Raw genomic sequence first — 19,593 nt, 5'->3', positions numbered from 1 at the left:
GGTATCTGGATGAAGTATAATGAGGGTTAGGACTTCCTAACTTTCCTCAAGTCAACAAGCATCTCTGCTCTCAAGGAGCTTACAATTAAATGGGGAAACAACATCCAAGGAAATACAAACAAGATATAAACTGGATACATTAGAAATAATTAATAAAAGGAAGGCACTAGCATTAAAGCAAACTGGGAAAGGCATTTTAGAGAAGCTGGAATTTTAGGAGGCAGATATGAGGAGGGAGAGCATTCCAGTCATGGCAGACAGCCAAGAGAAAATCCCTGAAGTTAGGAGATGGAGAGTCTGGATCTCATTACATATTTTGGTGGACAAGGTTGGGGGTGGAGGCAGGAGCAAGAAGAATGGAGCAATGGGAAAGGGGCAAGCTGTAGAGAGCTTTAAAGGTTCAAAACAAGGATTTCAACTTTTTCATGTCCAAACCTTGCACATAGGAGGCATTTAGTAAATGCCTGATGAAATGAATTTAACTTTAATTCAATCAATATTTATTAAGCACTCTGCCCATTGCTAAAAATGGCTCACTCTTTCAAGAGTTTATGTTCCCAATAAGATCTAATATTAGTATAATATTAACTTTAACTACTTGATCCTACAGGTCTAAAACAAAACTATTCTTCCAAAACCTGCCACAATTCTGATCTTCCCAATTTTCTCAAGTGGATCATTATCTTTTATTATCTACGTTCTCAAGCTTGGTTTCATTCTTAATTCCTCACTCTCATCCCACATTTTCAATCAGCTGAAAATCTTAACAGTTTCTTTCTCCGTAACATCTCTCCCATAGTCACTTTCTGTCCACTTAGACAGTAATTACCCTACTTTACAGCCTCATTATCCTTAGCTGGACTATTCCAAGAGCATGTAGACTGGGTTCATTTCCAAACTCCAGTCTATTTCTCTATGAAGCCATCAATGTAATCTGATCTCCACGAACCTCACTGGCTCCCTATTACCTCAGGAATAAACAAAATAAACAACACAAAACTTCCAAATTCGTATTTAAAGTTCTTTACACTCTTTCTACATCTTCAAGCATTCTTACATATTGTTTCCTTCCATACTACGCTCTATCCACAGTCACATACGTGTCACTCCTCACCTGTCACGCATCCACCCACTCCTTTGCAATGATGGCCCCTTATGACTGGATGCTCTTTCTGCTCATCTGTCTCTTGGAATTCCAGCCTTCCTTCAAGAATCAGCTCAAATGCCACCTTCTTCAGAAGGATTTTCTAAGTCCCCACCCCTACGAGTGCCTTCCCATGCAAGGCTACCTTGTATCTATCTTATTTGTGTCTTTTTTATGCCTATATATGGACATGCTGTCTCCACCATTAGAATGTAAGCTCTTTGAGGGCAAGAAAGTTTTGTTTTTGTCTCTATATACTCAATGCTTACACAGCACCAAGCATACAATAAATAGCGTCTTAAAAATGCCTGACTGATTAACTGATTAGTCAATAATGTTGAGGTATTTAAAGGTAATCAAGTAAGGGATGAACACAAAACAAATCCTGAATAAAGACAGAGATAAATTAGCAAAGAAAATATATTAAATAAAAAAACCCACCAATGATATGCACTGAAATGTTAGTTATTACAATAATGAATATAATGCTATAATTTCCTAACATTCTGAAAGCAATAAAAATTCAAAAGTTTTAGCTTTAGGAACTAGAAATATTAACATTGCTTTTGGAAAATAAAGGTATTGATTTTGTATATCTGTGAAACAGAAGTAATTTGGGAGTAGAAGCAGGACCTCCCCCGCAGCTCCGGCTTCCACCTTCCCCAATACATGTAAAAGGGGACTCTAAACAAACTTTGGAGCCGTAGAACCCATGCAATGACAGAGAAGCTAACCTCCCACTGAGGACAGCCCGGCAGGCCAGCAGCAAGCAACAGGTGCAGCACTCTGGGAGCCTAGCCCAAGATCCTGTGAGCCAGAGGTTTTAGCCCCAGGGCAGGCCTGACCGTCAGCTGGAGGGACTCAAGAACAGCAGCAACTGTGACCGTTTCCAGATTTATCAACAAAAAGATGCTAAGGACAAAGTGAGAGGTGAGTGCAGTGTGGACTTTGGGACCAGTAGTCCAGAATGCATCGGCTTCCGCCCCCAGGGCAAGAAGCCACTGAGGCACCAGCACAGCCGGCCAGTGCCACGTTGCAGCTTCAGCTCCTGGCCTGCAGAGTGTAGGGGGACCAAACGACTAATCTGAGGGGTAATCGCTCAGATCTGGTTGGATCTGGATTGTGGTCTAGGGTGGAGGTCCTGGGGTGTGTGACCAGCTTGCTAGAGCGTGTGGAGGCCTCAGAAAGGGCACCCAACTAATAGCTCTGGCAGCTGAGAAAACCCCAGCGTTTGGGAGGAAAGCTACCCTGTCTGGTGGCAGAGTCCTACTGTGGCAAAAAGCCCAGGGGCCAAGTGACTGAGGGGCGACATGACCAGGCAAAGGAAACAAAGCAAACAGAAGATTCCAACATCAGACTCCTATTTTGGGGACAAAAAGGAGCAAAGCATGGGACAGGAGGAAGACAGTGAAGTCAGAAATCCTGCACCAAAAGCTTCAAAGGAAAATACAAGTTGGTTACAGGCCATAGAGGACCTTAAGAAGTAGATAAGAGAAGTGGAGGAAAAACTAGGAAGAGAAATGAGAATGATGCAAGAAAATTACAAAATGAGAGTCAACAGCCTGACTGAGGAAAATCACACCTTAAAAAATAGACTAACTCAATTGGAAAAAGAGGCTCAAAAAGGCAATGAGGAGAGGAATGCCTTGAAAAGCTGAATTTGCCTGATGGAAAAAAGAATCTCAAAAGCTCAACAAGTTGAATGTTTCCCTCGGATTTAGACTGGAGCAAAGGGAAGCTAGTGACTCTAAGAGAAATCAAGATGATGTTAAACAGTTCCAAACAAATGAAAGAATAGAAGGCAATGTGAAATATCTCATGGGAAAAACCACTGACCTGGAAAATAGATCCAGGAGAGATAATTGCCCTGATGTTCTAGAGCCAGAAGGCAAAACAGAGGTTCAAAAAATCCACTGATCACCTCCTGAAAAAGATCCCAAAAATAAAACTCCTAGGAATATTATAGTCAGGTTCCAGAGTTCCCAAATCAAGGAGAGAATATTACGAGCAGCCAGGAAGAAACAATTTGAATATAGTGGAAACACAATCAAGATAACACAGGATCTGGCAGCTTCTACACTGAGGGATCGAAGGGCCTGGAATAGGATATTCCAGAGGGCAGAGGAGCTGGGATAAAAACCAAGAGTCACCTACCCAGCAAAACTGAGTATCATCTTCAGGGGAAAATATGGTCATTCACTGGAATAGAGGATTTTCAAGCATTCTTAATAAAAAAGCCAGAGTTGAATAGAAAATTTGACATCCAGATATAAGAAGCAAGAGAAGCTTGAAAGGTAAACAAGGAAAAGAAATCATAAGCCACTAATGAAAGGTGAACTATTAACATTCCTACATGGAAAAACAATAATTGTAACTGATGAAACTTTTCTCAGTATGAAAATAGTTGAAGGGAATATATATATCGAAGGGAATACAGGCATATGAATACATATGTGAATGTGTGTACATATGCTTACAGGTATACATAGATAGAGGGCACAGGACTAATTTAATAGGAAGGGATGATACTTAAAAGGGGAAATTAAGAGGTGAGAGAAGAATATAATGAGAGGAGATGGAGAGAGACATAATGGAGTAAACCATCTCATGTAGAAGAGGCAAGGGAAAATGGTTACAATGGAGGGGAAGAATAGGAAGGCAAAAGGGGATGGGTCAACCTTATTCTCATTGAATTTGGCTTGGGGAGGGAATGAAATACACACTAAATAGGGTAGTATCTTACCCTACAGGAGAGTAGGGGGAAGAGGATGAGAGGGAAGGCAGGCTGGGAGGGAGGGAAGTTGGAAGCACCCACTTTTCAAAACGGATGGGATCAAAGTGGAGAATAGAACAAGTGGGAGGTGGGATAGGAGGGAGGGAAATACAGTCAGTCTTTTAAAATATATCTTCTATGTTAATGTTTTGCATTAGCTACACATGTACAACCTATACTAAACTGCTTATCTTACCAGTAAGGGTGAGTGACTGTAATGGGAATGCAAGTTTGGAAGATCTTCCCTGCCCCTAGGCTAAAATGCACCTGAAGCCTGGGGAGGGAGGCTTGTTTTTCATTAGATACTTCTTGATTGACCAGTGAGTCAATAAGGTTGTTACATTCTCTGAGCCAGGAGAAGGCTATATAAGCCCTGATGTGTAGCTTTGTTTTGGGACTCACTTTGAGAAGTGTTCTGTGATTTGATCTGAATTCTGGGAAGCCGTTGTTGAGAGTCCCCCGGCTTTGAAAAACCCAGATGTGGAAACCCAGATGTTGACTGGGTATGGATGTAATGGTTGGACAGTTTGGAAAGCTGTCTACTTGATCTGTTAATGTCTTGATAATTCTGTCTGTATATTTTGAAGTTTGGGGTGCTGACCTTTTTCCCTTGAACAAGGTAAACGATATATGTCTGACTGATTAAAGTAAGCTTGTTAACCCATTTTGAGTTGCTTTCCTTTAACAAAGCAGATGCAAGAGCCTGTGGTAGCTGCAAACCCTGAGGACCCTTGGGGTGCTTGCCGCTACAGTGACAAGGGAGGAAGGGAATGAATCTGGAATTCAAAGATTTAAAATAAAATACATACTATTATTAATACTCTCTTACTTGTAATTGGGAAAGAAGATATACAGGCACTGGGGCATAGAGACCCACCTTGCCCTACTGAAAAAGGCTAAGGGGGTATGGGAGAAGATATGGGAGAGAGCAGCTTGGAGGAGGGGATAGCCTGTAGGACTGCTATTCTGGGGTGATGGGAAGGGGAAAAACGGGGAGAAAATTTTTAACTCAAAATCTGGTGGAAATTAATGAATGATGTAAGTCAGAAGTTAATAAAAGCATACAAAAAAAAAAGAGAGAGAGAACTGGCTAGGTGATGAAGTTAACTCCTAGGAGACAGGCCTCCCCTGCAAAGGGAAATGATAACTGTGGGACTGTGAAATTCTTAGGCTATAGGAGATGAAGTACATACAAGCAAAATCATAACTGAAAAAAGATAAGCCAGGAATTCAACATAATACTGATGGGAGGACATTCTTTAAAGTTCAATTAGAAGAAACATAAGGATGCCAATAGTGAAGCTCTTGCTTCAGGCTCCAATCACCCTAGGTCTACCCCTCAAGGCACAGTGAACAAGATAACTTCTCTACAATTTCCCAGTCCTACTTTAGCCTGTTTTCCTTATTCTACTTTCAAGATAATAAAACACAATCCTGAGAATTTAAACTGACTGATCTTAACATCAAATAATGCTTGAAAAAGATGCTCTTGTACTCAATGCTTTCAAACCCAGTTGGGATCTGACTTCTGAACCACAAAACAAAAATGGAATAAATCCTAAGTACAATCTTAAAAAAAAAAATAGAAGTAATTTATTTTAACGGTAAAAAGGTAATTTATTCTATATATACTGAACCTGTATCTCTCCTGTACATCATGTGATGCTTATTTTGTGGCCCTTGAGAAAAAGATTTTCCTTAGACTTCATTCTCACATTCCCTTCCAAGATTAATTAGGCAAAGCCAAATAATCCTGACATGATTACCAACAGACCTGTCACAATCCTGGATACTTTTAAACATCTTCTGGGAAGATAACTCACTCTTGTTCATATAGAATACATATTCCCTTGGGGTGGCCAGGTGGTGCAGTGAGTAAGAGCACTGGCCCTGGAGTCGGGACACCTGGGATTGGTTCCGGCCTCAGATACTTACCACCCACACAAAATAATTGGCCGTGTAAACTTGAGCAAGTTACTTAACCTCAATTGCTTTAAAAAAAGAATATATATTCCCTTTTAAATTTCCTTCATGAATTTATAACCCATAGTTTGGAGAACAAGGTTAATATAAATCTATCATTAGTTTGATAGATCCTGTATAATAGTCAGCTACATATTTTTCTCCCAAATACAGCAGTCAATTAACAGACCATAAGGAAAATAAGCAGAACACTTACCTGTTGGATTAGAAAAATCCAACATGCTAGTTGTAGGTTGTAGGAGATCAGGGCTACTTGATGAAAGAGTTCCAGGAATAGGCATTATAGCTAGACTATGCCTACAATGCCTTGTTCCAAGGATGCTGTCATCCTGTGACTGGCTCACATTGCCATCACTGGAAAAAAAAAAGAAAGGCTCACATATTACCCATATTTCAGGGAATTTAACAGCAAACATAATTTTCACATAAAATAACTTTGATACCAAGGGATTACAAGAAAAAGAAAAAAGGCCACCATGTTACTATAACAGCAATATCAAGGGATATTTTTGTCTAACTAGATAACTAAACTGAAACAATTTAATTTATACACAAAAAAATAAATAATATGCAATTTGTCCCCCCTTTTTTGTTTTTAAGAAGGAAAAACCAAATATTTTGGAGTTTTAACATGCTAACAATAAACATAAGAGTGTGGTGGTAGAGAATGAAACAGGGAGGAAAAAGGAGATAAAGAAAATAAGAAAAGTCAAAATCTTGAAATTATCTAATATGTGATAATTTAAGTATATGTAAAGCATGTGATGTAACACCTGAATGTGCTTCATGTCAGCAGAAAGCAATATTGTAGAAATTTTCCCAAAATCGTCACATTTTAAAAAGCATTATGACAGTATACAGGACGTGACATTTACCTATGAACATTTATCCATATTCAAATAGTCCTTGATATTATCTTTGACTTCCTTTTGTCTGTTAAGTTTTCATACATAAATGACTGTCAAGTTCTACTGATTCTAACTACTTCCAATTCCACACCTATGAGGGACGTACCATGTGTCAGACAAGCACCATGCTGGATCCTAGATCCAAAAAGACAAAAAAAAACAGTCCCTTCTCTCCAGGAGTTTATATTATCAAAGGGGGGCATGTGGGGGGGTTGGGGGGGTAGAGAAAGGAGGAATTATAATATGTACCCAGATGGAGCAACTGTGGTAAAACAAGAAGGGAGAAGAAGATGAAATGTGACTTAGAGGATAGAGAACAGTATTTGGTGTTAGGAAGACCTAGCTTCAAGTCTAACTTCTGACACAGACCAGTAGTGATCACCAGAAAAAATCATTTACCCTTCCTCTGCTTCTAGACAAGAACCTGAGACTATGATAGAGCAGTTATCAACTCACATCAGTGAATGGAATTTCCACAAGAGGAAGTCCTTTTGCCAATGAACAAGACCAAAATAAGGACTCCCAACAGCGCATTCAGTGAAGGATTTGTTGAAGAAGCTCAGTGCCTGCGCTGAGCCTAAAGGAATCTTGGATTCTGAGAGAGACAGGTGAATAGACGATGTCCTCCTTGTCAGGAGGACAGCTTGTGCCAGAAGATAGACCAGAGTTTAGAAAGCACCTAGCATTCCAAGATTCTCCAGTACACAGAATGCCTAGAAGAGGAGTGATATAAAATAAAGTTGCCAAGGTGGGTAGAAACCAGAATGTAATGGACATTAAGTGCCAGGCTAAGGTATATGAAAATCCTTTTTGAGACAGAAACGTTTCTTGGGAAAGTTATTTTATCAATTGTGTGAAGGATGGATTTGAGGAGTAAGAACAATTTAAAAGGAGCTTAACGTAATTTGTTCTTTCTCTCTATTGTCATGACCACTGCTTTATTAGATCATACTCAAGTGAGTGCAACAGGCTCCAATTCGTTTTCTTACCACTAAGATAACAATCCTTTATATAGCATCCAAGGTGCTTCACAACCTGATGGTTTCTGCTTCTCTCTATGTATATAATGCCTGAGGCTAACTAGACAAGTATCTGTCCCACAAGCACACACTCCTCATTGTCTTTGCTCAGCTTGCTCTCCAACTCTGACATGGTCTTCCCTCTATTTCCATCCTACAAGACCTCAATCTAATGTTAGTTCCTTGATTTTCACTAGAAATGTTTTCTTCTTCAGATGTTACCTTTCCTGCATTCTAACCATGTTTTAATTTTTTTTAATATAGTAACTGACTGCCATGTCATATAATCATTCTACACCACAACTTCATTTAGAGCAGAAACTACATGTTATTTTTTGTTTGTATTTCCAATATTCAGAAGACTGTCTTGAACATTTGTTTTTGACCAGACATGGTTCCTTTGCTAGAACGAAGCTCTGGGGGAGAAATTTCTCCTTTCAATACAGATCAGGACCTTCCCTACAACTTATCCATCTAGATATCTACAGGTATAGGAGCTCAAATAGAGTAAAATACAGTCAGAATCACAGGTAGGACTTCAACCCAGGTCTTCCTGTTTCCAAGGCTATCACTCAAAATTCCTCACATACTGCACATAGTAGGTATCAGATGTTGGTGAATTTAACTGAATGTAGGGTTACTGACTAGAAAACCAAAAGCTAAGTGATTATTTAGTCCCTTTCCACTTTGTCATGGTCCAGAAAATTTTACTCAAGTAAAGAATCTAGGTCAGTCTCTTTTACATAACCTATATGATGCCTTTTGTGTTAAGTATGCAACATGATATAGTGGGAAGGAGAGGAGGAAAGCTCCTATCTTACCTTACCTGCCTAAGATACTTATCTACCATCTAACTTCTTAGACCCTTTCCTTCTTTAGTAAAACAAGACAGTAGTAGATCTTGAATCTGTGAAGTCGCTAGTATACAGAGCTCCTGAATGAATTAAGTCCTTCTACCAATGCAAGGTAATACCTCTGAAGTATATAGTTTTGAGAAAGCTGCCTTCAACACTGAGAGAGAGGGTAAAGTGATTTGCCCAGGGCCACAGTTAGAAGGGATCTGAGGGAGGACTTGAATCCAAGTCATCCTGGATTCTTCGATAGCTCCATCCATCATCTCTACCTAAAATATAGACAATAATTACAAGACAAAAAAGCAATTAAGACTCACTGCCTTACCATATCTAGATTATTTTTTCAGTCCTGGGTGCCATTTTTTAGGAAGAAAATGAACAACTTAGAGAGCATCCTATAAGACGTAAGTTGACTGGAGACCACACCATCCCAAGAATGAGTAAAAGAACTCCGGGACTAAGTGGACTGATGAAAAGAGTTTGTATAACTATTTTCCAGTGTTTAAAGTACTATCTATTATTTTACTTGGTCAGAGGTAGAACTGGGAAAAATGGGATGGAAAAGAGGAAGAATAGATCAAGGTAAGCAAATATGTCCTAAAAATCAGAGATAGGAATAAATGAAATGGCCTTTGTAGTGAGCACTATCCATGATCTACAGGCTTGGGGGACTGTTTACTGACTGACTAAGCCTAAGGGGCTTACTAGGACATGTGGCATATTTAGAAATCCAAGGCCCAACTGCATTCAATAATCATAAGTTCATTAACACAGAGAATGTGAAGGAGTATGGAGATATCACCATGATAAAGTGATTTTTTTTTTAAGACACAGAGCCCATTCATATTTCAAATTAGTAAATAAATCCTTCCTTGCTTCAATGACTCACCACCAGTACTGAGGCATGCCTTGGGTGACATAAAGAACCTCATGTAAGACATTACCAAGAAGTACAGTTCTTTAGAACTGATAAGACACCTCACGGAAGGCTGCTGCTGCTACCAAGTTAAGAATAGCCCTGGGGAAACTAAGGGTCCTGAAGTGCTGCACTCATCAATACACTGTGTATCTTTGTTAAATGTCTGCATGCATTCCTGCTGTTACTATCTGGTAAAAGGTTTTGGGGGAAGTTGTTTTTGCCATCTGCTTAACTAACTCAATCTCAACAAATTCCAACCTGTACGTGGGGACCAGGGTGTAGCCAGTCCAAAAAAGGTAAGAGGTTAACAGTCCCATCAACTGGACTTTGACTGAAATCAAAGTCTAAATACTTGTAGAAAATATTATAAGAGTGGATTCCTATTCAGGTTCTAATCAAACTACATGGCATCTGAGGCCCTTTGACTCTTTTTTTGTTTTGTTTTTTGGAGGGGGAAAGGCAAGGCAATTGGGATTAAGTGACCTGCCTAAGGTCATACAGCCAGTGTCAAGTGTCTGAGACTAGATTTGAACTCAGGTCTTCCTGATTCCAAGATCAGTGTTTTATTCACTGCACCACCTAGCTGCCCCAGTCCCTTTAATTCTGCAATCAGATAGACAATCCATGCCATGAGATGAATGAAATTATATTCAAGTGGCAAAGCATCCATGCTTGTTAGAAAGCTATGCTGTTATGCCCCCTCTAAAAAGAATTAGGTCATTTCTTACCCAAAAAGTCTCCTGAAAAGGGGATGCAGGAATAAAAATAAGACATGGTTGAACAATACACAATTTTCTAATACTAATTTTACTCTAAATAACAAATGTTTAAAAAGGGAAAGTGGTCCACAAGGGTATGGCTGAAAACAAAAGCCTAATATTGCAAATATGGAAAGGCAATTATTTTGACAACTAATGAGGAAGAAAGAGTCCTTGCTAAAAGGCAGCATGCTCTCAGATTACTCTGAATAATTATAACTTATAAATTTGTACAATTTTTGTAAATATTAAACATGGCAATAGGAAACAAAGGATTACTTTATAGAGTTAAAAAATAATGAAATTTAGCTTGAAGAACAAAAGGCCAAGATTATGAAGGGAAATAATGAAAACAAATAGGAAGGAAGGAGGTCTAGTGTAATGGTAATGTAATTTGGAATTTGAAGATCCCTCTGTGTTTATAAAAGTAGCAGGTACTTAACACATAGTAACTGATCAAGCCTCTGATTGGGGGAACAGAAGGTATGAACTCCTGTCTCCTGTTAACTGATGCAACAGGAAGGGGTTGGCTGAAGGAAGTGAAGTAGGTAATACTGTATATAAGAAAAAGCCCCAGAGAGTCACAGACAGAATTTCCTTGAGACTGAGATCTGGTGGCAGAGCAGCTACAGAAGAGAGAATGGAGAACTGAGTCCTGAGAACTTGTGGTAGTAGTAGGGCTCCTTCTGAACAGGATCCCAGGAGCCCCAGAGCCCAGGAGCCAGGAGCCCTGGTGACTTAAGCATGACCAGGATGCTGAGACTTTGTTTGTTTCTACCTTGGTTGAGCCTTGAATTCCTTGGAGCAGATATGATGGAGCTGACATGGACCAGACCCTGTGAAGTCCAGTGTGGAGCAGGACCTCCCCAGACAGCTGGTCAAGGAACTGGGAGCTGTCTGCCATTGAACCCAGGTAGAATCTGGGACCATGGAAGGGGATTCAGGGAATCTGAGAACAGGCCCCAAGTCAAGATGAAGAAAAGACCTCTCCTTGGGTCCTGAGTAACTATGGAATTATAGTTTACTGGTGACCTAAGGGGTGGAGGATTTTGTGTATGATACTGAGTAAGACTTTACTGAATAAGTGACTGATTTGTACTTTGACTATTGTTACTGATTAGTGACTGACTGAATTAATCAAGACTTTGCTCCAAGAGTGGAAGACTTTGAGAATACTGATAAGTGACTAATTGAGTTAATCAAGACTTTGCCCCAAGAGTGAAGACTTTGACTGTGTACTTTGATACTATTGATAAGTGACTGATTGAATTAACTTAAGAGTGACTATTTTGTGACTGATCAAATTAACTTAAGAGTTACTATTTTACTATGAGTCTATGTTGTGAATTTTATATTGTGATTTTCTGTGATAAGTTAAAATATGGTGAATGCTGTATTTTGAATTATGCTGTACCTTGATTTTCCATGGATGTTTTGCTTTTGTTATGGAATAGAGTCATCACTATACTGAGTAATCAGAACCTTAAAAATAGCTGTTCACAGTAGCAGTTCTTCTGGAATGCTTCTGTGCATGGAATTACATGTAGCAATATAAAATCATAAAATTGTAATCATCAAAATAATTTAATGCTGATTAAAAAATAGAGGGATTCATCAGTGAAACTTACTAGGTATACAACATATCTAAGCAAAGGAACCTAGTAGCCTGGTATTTGATAAACCCAAGGACCATAGCTACTTTTTGTCATTATTTGACATAAACTACTGGGAAAACTGGAAACTGGACAGCTGTTAGGTAAAATATAGGTTTAGACCAATACCTTACACCATATACCAATATAAGCTCCAAATGGGTACATGACATATACACACACAAGTGGTGATGTCATAAACAAATTAGAGGAATAAAAGAAACTACTTTGCAGATCTATTGATAGGGAAAGAGTTTATTACCAACCATGACACAGAGAGGATTCACAAAAGATAAAATGGACAATATTAAATAAAATTTAAAAGATTTTGCACAAATTCAATATAGTTAAGACAGGGTGTCCAAACATCTTTGTGAACTTTTCATCACTCTCTCTCTCTGTCTCTCTCTCTGTCTCTCTCTCTCTGTCTCTCTGTCTCTGTCTCTGTCTCTCTGTCTCTCTGTCTCTCTGTCTCTCTCTCTCTGTCTCTCTCTCTGTCTCTCTCTCTGTCTCTCTCTCTGTCTCTCTCTCTGTCTCTCTCTCTTTCTCTCGTATGAACTGATACAAAATGAAGTGAGCAGAACCAAGGGAATACTGTAAACAATAAAAGCAATATTGTATGATGAAGAACTTTGACTTAGCAATGCTATGATCTAAGATAATTCCAAAGGATTCATGAGGAAAAATGCTATCTACTTCCAGAGAAAGAAATGATGGAGCCTGAATGCAGATCACAGCATACCTTTTCTAACTTTATATACTTCTTGGAGGTTTTTTCAGTCTGTATTTTTTTTTGCAACATGATTAATATGGAAATATTTGCCATGACTGCATATGTACACCCCATATTGAACTGTCTGCCTTCTCAATGGGTGGGGGAGAGCCAGGAGGGAGGGCAGAGGGAGAGAATTTGGAACTCAAAATTTTTTAAAAGGATGTTAAAAAATTGTATATGTAATTAGAGAAGAAATTTTTAAAATCAAAACTATATATGTGTATGTATGTATACATAAATACTCATACATATGTACACACATACATAAATATTCATACATATGGAACAGATACATATATAATAAAAGTGATTCTCCACTTAAAAAATGGCCAAAGGATAACAATTCTCCAACTTATATATGGTCAAAGTATATGAGCAGAACAGAAATTCTCAGCAAAGAAATTCAAGTTATGTACAGAATTCAGAAAAATTGCCAAATCATGAATAATTAGAGAAATGCAAATTAAACTCTGAGGTCCTAGCTGAGAAATAAAAGGAAAATGACAAACGTTGGAAGGACTTGGAAAAACAGGCATATCGATGCACTATTGATGGAGCAGTGAATTACTCCAGCTACTCTGGAAAGTAATTTGGATCTGTGCTCAAAAAAGTTACTAAACTGTGCAGACCCTTTGACCCAGAAATGTAACTACTACTGTTATATCCTAAGAAAGAAAAGAAAAAACAGGATCAATATTTACAAAGATATTAATAGCAGTGTTTTTTGTGGTAGGAAAGAACTGGAAACTAGAGTTACAACTGTAATGTCTGAATAAATTATGTAGCATAGTAGTATAACAGGATAATATTGTATATGGGAAAGCTATAAGAAAAGATGAAAGAAATAGTTTCAGAGAAGTCAGAAAAAATTACATAAACTTTTGCAGATTAAAGTGAACAGAACTAGGAGAATAATTATATTACAGCATCAGTAATGTAATAAAGAACAATTCTGAACTTAAAATTTCTGCTACAGGGCCAGTGATAAAGAATACTACCATCTCTCCTGACAAATGAATTAATGATATGGAAAATGAGACACCTTTCTTGAACATTTCTGATAAGAGTTTTTTTCAATTTTTCTATTTGTTAGAAAGTCTTGGTTTTTTTTCCCCCTTCAGTATTTGGGAGGTAGGAGAGAGAAAAAATGCTTGACCACTGAAAAATTCACAATTTCACTAAAAAGAAAAAGAGGAGGAAAAAAAAGTTTCTTGTCTAATCAACATTAGAGTGATCATCAATCTCTCTTTTTTTTTTTTCCCCAATTTTTCCCTTCTCTCTCCTAGGAGTTAAAGTATATGCATCCTCATGAGTAGGCATACCCCACTGGGCTGTCAGGTGTTTTATCTAGTGAAGGAATATATCTTATATGATTAAGATTATAGATAAGGATAATAGAAGATAAAAACTTAGAAGTCCCAACATACTCATTTTACAACTAAGAAAACTAAAACCAACACACATTTAAAAATAAGAAACCTGTGACTCACTAAGGTTGTCTAAGCTTGTCTAAGATTACATAGGGAAAAACCAGGACTTGAACACATGTTCTTTCTCTAAGGTACTGCTGCTTTCATAGAAAAGCCATTTAGTTGCTGAAATAAGCTATATTTGAGACAAAAGCTAAGAACTATTTCTGACAGATGTCTATATTCATTAGTGAATTAACTGTTCTTTTTAGAAGCCATTTATTAGGTAGTGCAACTTATACTAGATGTTTTTTTTTTTTTAGTTTTAAAAATTCCCTCTGCTTTCCATTACATCTGTCTTTCACAAGCCAAACTATACAATTTATTTAGTGGGATTCAGCTTTTTAGGCATTGATTGTTCCGTTGCCTGAAAAGTTCTAAGAGAAGACAAACAGAAAAATTCAAGCATATTTTCCCTTCAACAAGCAGTTGAAGTAATGTTAAACATGGAGAGATCAAATAGGAAACTGCTGCAATAGTCCAAATGAAGAGCTGGTTGAGAATGTGGACTGGTTACAGGAATGACATGGAATAGAAGACAAAACTAATAAGCCTTGGTGATGCCAAACCTCAGGACTGTTCAGTCTAGTGGAAAAAAAGATTCAGGGGGAACATGACAGCTGTCATAAAGCATTAGAAGATCTGAATGTTAAAGATGGATTCAATAAATTCTGTTTCACCCTAGAGGGCAGAGACAGGAATACAGAGAAGAGGCAGAGAGGCAAATTTAGCCTTGATAACAGGAAAAATTTTCAACCAGAGTTATCCAAAAATGGGATTGAATGAACATGGAAAGTAATGACTTTCCTGCACACCGGAGGTCTACAAAAAAGAGATTAGAGGGCCACTTACCAAATATGATTAAGTAGGAAGTTCTTCTAGGTAAAATGAACTCTGAGGTCCTTTCTAACTCTTTGATAATTGATTCTGTGAATAACTGGATGAGGGAGCCAAAAAAAGATTTAGATCCCAAGTATATAGGATAACAGTGGTGACAATTAACAAAAATAGTTACAGAGAAGTTGATACAGGAATGGTAAATTAGTTTAGCTTTGTATATGATTAACTTAAAGTAGAGATATTCCACAAGAAGTCCGAAGTACAGAAATGGAATGCTGGGTGGAAATACAGAACTAAGAATCAGCCATGTAATTGTGTTAATTAAAACCACATAGGGTCAAGAGGTCAAGAATAAAGCATTAAATTAAAAAAAAACAACACTAGACTCAGGAAGGAATCCTGGAGAATACCCATATGTAGGGGATAAGAGAAGAAAGATAAACGAAGAAAAACAGAAAAAAAAAAAAACCCAAGGCATAGGCAGAAAAAATGAGAATGCTGCAGAATTTCAAGAATAAAGGGTCAATGAAGAGTATCAAATATTGTATAGATAATAAGGAATGAGAAAAGGCCTTTGGATTTGGCAATTAAGTCAGTCATGACTTTGTATTCTTTTAAGTATTCATTTAAAAACTTTTTCTTCTCCTCTACCTATTGAAAAGGCAATCAATATGCTACTCATAATACATACAAAGTCATGCAAAATGAATTTCCATATTAACAATTTTACCAAGAAAAGGCAAGAAAAATAAAATGGATAAAAGTTGCTTTAATCCACACTCAGAAATCATCAGTTCTCTCTCTGAAGTTGTATACCATTTATGAGTATTTGGAATCATCAATGATCATTACATTGATTAAAGTAACTAAGTCTTTCATAGTTTATCACTGTTAAGAATATTGTTGTTACTGTATATAATGTTCTCCCAGTTCTGTCCCCTTCACTTTATATCAGCTCATATAAGTCTTCCCAGGTTTGTTTTGTAAACCATTCTCCTATAGCACAATAATATTACAACACAAACATAGACCACGGCATTGCCAAACTGATAGTCGTGCCCTCAATTTCCAATTCTTTGTCACCATACAAAGAACTGCTACATATATTTTTGTCCTTATAGATCCTTTGTCTTTGATCTCTTTGGGAGACAGACCCAACGCTTACATTGATGGTCAGAGGGTACGTACAGTTTGACTGCCTTTTGAGCATACTTCGAACTTCACCAGAATGGTTGGACCAGTTCAAAACTTCACCAACAGTGCATTAAGTGCTCCTCTTTTTTCCAAATCTCCTCTAGTATTTATCATTTTCCCTTTCCGTCATGTTAAACAGACAGGTTTGAAATGGTGCCTCAAAGTTGTCTGAATATGCATTTCTCTAATCAAGAGGGATTCAGACCTTTTTCATGACTACTGACAGCTCTGATTTCTTGTCAGAAAAAATGTTTACTGCCCGCTCATATTCTCTATCAACTGGAGAATGCCTTGTATTTTTATAAATTTGGCTCAATTCCCTATATATTTGAGAAATGAGGCTTTTATTAGAGAAATTTTGTGTAAAGATTTTTTTCATCAATTTCCTGCTTTCCTTCTAAATTTGGATGCAATGGTTTTGTGCAAAAACTCTTACTTAATTTCATTTCATCAATTATCCATTTTGCCTTTCATGATCCTTTCTATCTTATTTGATCATCAACTTTCCCCTTATCCATAGATCTAATAATTATTTTCTATGATCCCATATTTTGCTTATGCTATCTTCTATATCTAAATTATATAACCATTTTGATCATGTCATGGTAGATGATGTGAATTGTTGGTCTCTATCTCTAATTTCTGTCAGAATACTTCCCAGTTTCCTACCAGTTTTTGTCAAATAGTGAGTCCTCTATCAAAAAGCTTGGATCACTGGGTTTATCAAACACTAGACAACTATGGTCATTTCCTTTGCATGTTATGTAACTAATTTTTCCACTAATCCACTATTCTATTTCTTAGGCAGTACCAGAATCTTTGGTGATTACCATTTTGTAATATAGTTATATATGTAAGATAGTTATATAAAAATATTATATATGTGTGTATATGTATGTATATATGTATATATAATATACTGTTAAGCCACCTTCCCTCAAAAATTTTTTTCACTGATTCCTTTGATATTCTTGACTTTTTGTTCTTTCAGATGAATTTTGTGATTATTTTTTTCTGGCTCTATAAAATTATTTTTTGGTGGCCTCATTGACATGGTACTGAATAACTAAATTAATTTAGAAATTAGTGTCATTTTATTATGGCCTACCCATGAAAAATTAATATTTCTCCAATTGGTTATATATCTTGATTTGTGATAAGAATGTTTTGTAATTATGTTCATATAGTTCCTATATGTCTTGGCAAGTAAACTACCAAGTATTTTATATTATCTGCTGTTATTTTTTTTTTTAAAGCAATTGGGGTTAAGTAACTTGCTCAAGGTTACACGGCCAGTTATTTCTGGGTGTGGTGCTGAGTATCTGAGCCCGGATTTGATCCAGGTCATCCCAACACTGGAGCCGGTGCTCTTACTCGCTGAGCCACGTGGCCGCCCCTAAGCAATTGGGGTTAAGTAACTTGCTCAAGGTTACCCGGCCAGGTGTTTCTGGGTGGGTGCTAAGTGTCTGAGCCTGGGATTCGATCTCCAGGTCTTCTCCACACTGGAGCCGGTGCTCTCACTCACTGTGCTACCTGGCCGCCCCATATCTGCTGTTATTTTTAATGGAATTTCTTTTTCTACCTCTTCCTAATTGATTTTGTTAGTAATATATAGAAATATTGATGATTTATGTGGGTTCATTTTATGTCCTTCAACTTTGCTAGAGTTACGGTATCAAGGAGTTTAGTGGATTCTCTAAGGTTCCCTAAGGATTGTCTGCAAAGAGTGATAGTTTTGTTTTCTCAGGGTCTATTCTAATTCCTTCCATTTATTTTTCTTCCCTAGCAATTTTAGCACAATAGTAAATAATACTGGTGATAATGGATAAATTTTGCTTCATCCCTTATCTTACTGATAAGGCTTCAAGTTTATCTGTATTACAGATAATGCTTGCTTGTGGTTTTAAAACATTTAAATAGATACAACTTATCATTTTAAGAAAAGATCCTATGTGTTTCATAGTAATGTATGTGTAGACTTTATATCAGATTGCAAGCTGTCTTGAGGAGGGAGGGGGAGAAAATTTAAAATTCATGAAAGTGAAAGTAAATAAACAATTCAATCATAAATTTCTTTTAAGAAAAGAAATATGAAAAGAAAAAAAAGAAAAGCCCCATTTGTTCCTAGGCTTTGTAGTGTTAATAAGAATGAGTGTTGTATTTTGTCAAAAGCCTTTTCTACATCTGTTGAAATAATCACATGATTTCTGTTGTTTGTATTATTGATATGGTCCATTATGCTGATAATTTTCCTAATATTGAGCCAGTCCTGCTTTCCTGGTATAAATCTCTCCTGGCCACATTGTATAATCCTTAGGATATACTGCTATAATCTGCTTGATAATAACTTATTTTAAATAATTATATGCCGTGGGCTGCTCAGTATCCAGCACTTAGAATGATTGAGAGACGTGAATAAGAAAGAACCAGGCCATGTGGGTAGTAGTTCAAAGAAGAAGGATGAACTCCATTTATTGAATCTTAGGACACAGTTTTTATAGAGCAATGAGACAAAGGAAAGGACCTCAAGTATTCATATCATTATCTTAGTCTGTCATATCCTGGAAGTAGCATGGCAGTAAGGCCTTTTGTTCTCTAGGTACCAGAAAGTCTTAGGAAAAGCCAGTTAACTCCTTGCACGTGCAGTCACATTACAAAGGATGCTCTTGAGGGCTGGCTCCTGGGCCTGAAGCCAAAGCCATCTGCATAGGAACTTACTGACCAACTAAGAATTCAAATATTTTGGTTTTGAACAACTAAAGTCTTGGGGCAGAGCCTGTTGGTCTCAGAACTCAAATAACATCCTTATAAGTGTAACCCATATCAAAAAAACTCAGGAGCTAACTTGAAAAAAAAGTCACTTCTCAAGAGGTCATTGATATTCAGGTCCACTGATATCAAGGTAATTATCTCAAGTCCTGGCTCAGGCCTCTGGCTCCCAACAATTATACACACACACACACACATTTAAATCAATATTCATTAGGGAAATTGGACTATAGTTTTCTTTCTCTGTCTTTGTTCTCCCTGATTTAGTTATCAAAAGCATATTTGGTTCATTGAAGGAATATGGTAGGTGGGACTTCTTTATCTATTTTTTCAAATAATTTACATAGCACTGGAATTAATTGTTCTTTAAATATTGGATGGAATTTACTCATAAATTCATCTATTGCTGCAGTTTTTTCTTAGGAAGCTCATTTATGGCAGATTCAATTTCTTTGTCTGAAACAGGATTATTTAAATATTCTATCTCTTTTTCTGCTAATCTGGACAGTTTAAATTTTTGTAAATCAATTTTTATC

At 37.2% G+C, this 19,593-nt stretch overlaps 1 protein-coding gene across 7 annotated transcripts in view; it reads right to left on the bottom strand.

The window, feature by feature from the left end:
• RAPGEF6 (Rap guanine nucleotide exchange factor 6) overlaps window positions 1-19,593 on the bottom strand; it is a 188,539-nt gene that overhangs the window by 55,475 nt on the left and 113,471 nt on the right. For all 7 annotated transcript variants that reach the window (XM_069091817.1, XM_069091821.1, XM_069091820.1 and 4 more), the window contains one exon: window positions 6,097-6,254. In XM_069091817.1, coding sequence (XP_068947918.1) covers window positions 6,097-6,254 — 158 coding nt within the window. The remainder of the gene's footprint in view (window positions 1-6,096; window positions 6,255-19,593) is intronic.

Source organism: Petaurus breviceps, unplaced genomic scaffold (assembly GCF_028583685.1).
Source record: "Petaurus breviceps papuanus isolate PSGF00001 unplaced genomic scaffold, PetGlider_PUasm1.0 189, whole genome shotgun sequence".
Classification (NCBI taxonomy): Eukaryota; Metazoa; Chordata; class Mammalia; order Diprotodontia; family Petauridae; genus Petaurus; species Petaurus breviceps.
The sequence above is the reverse complement of the archived record's forward strand: the minus strand, read 5'-3'. Positions and strand labels throughout refer to the sequence as shown.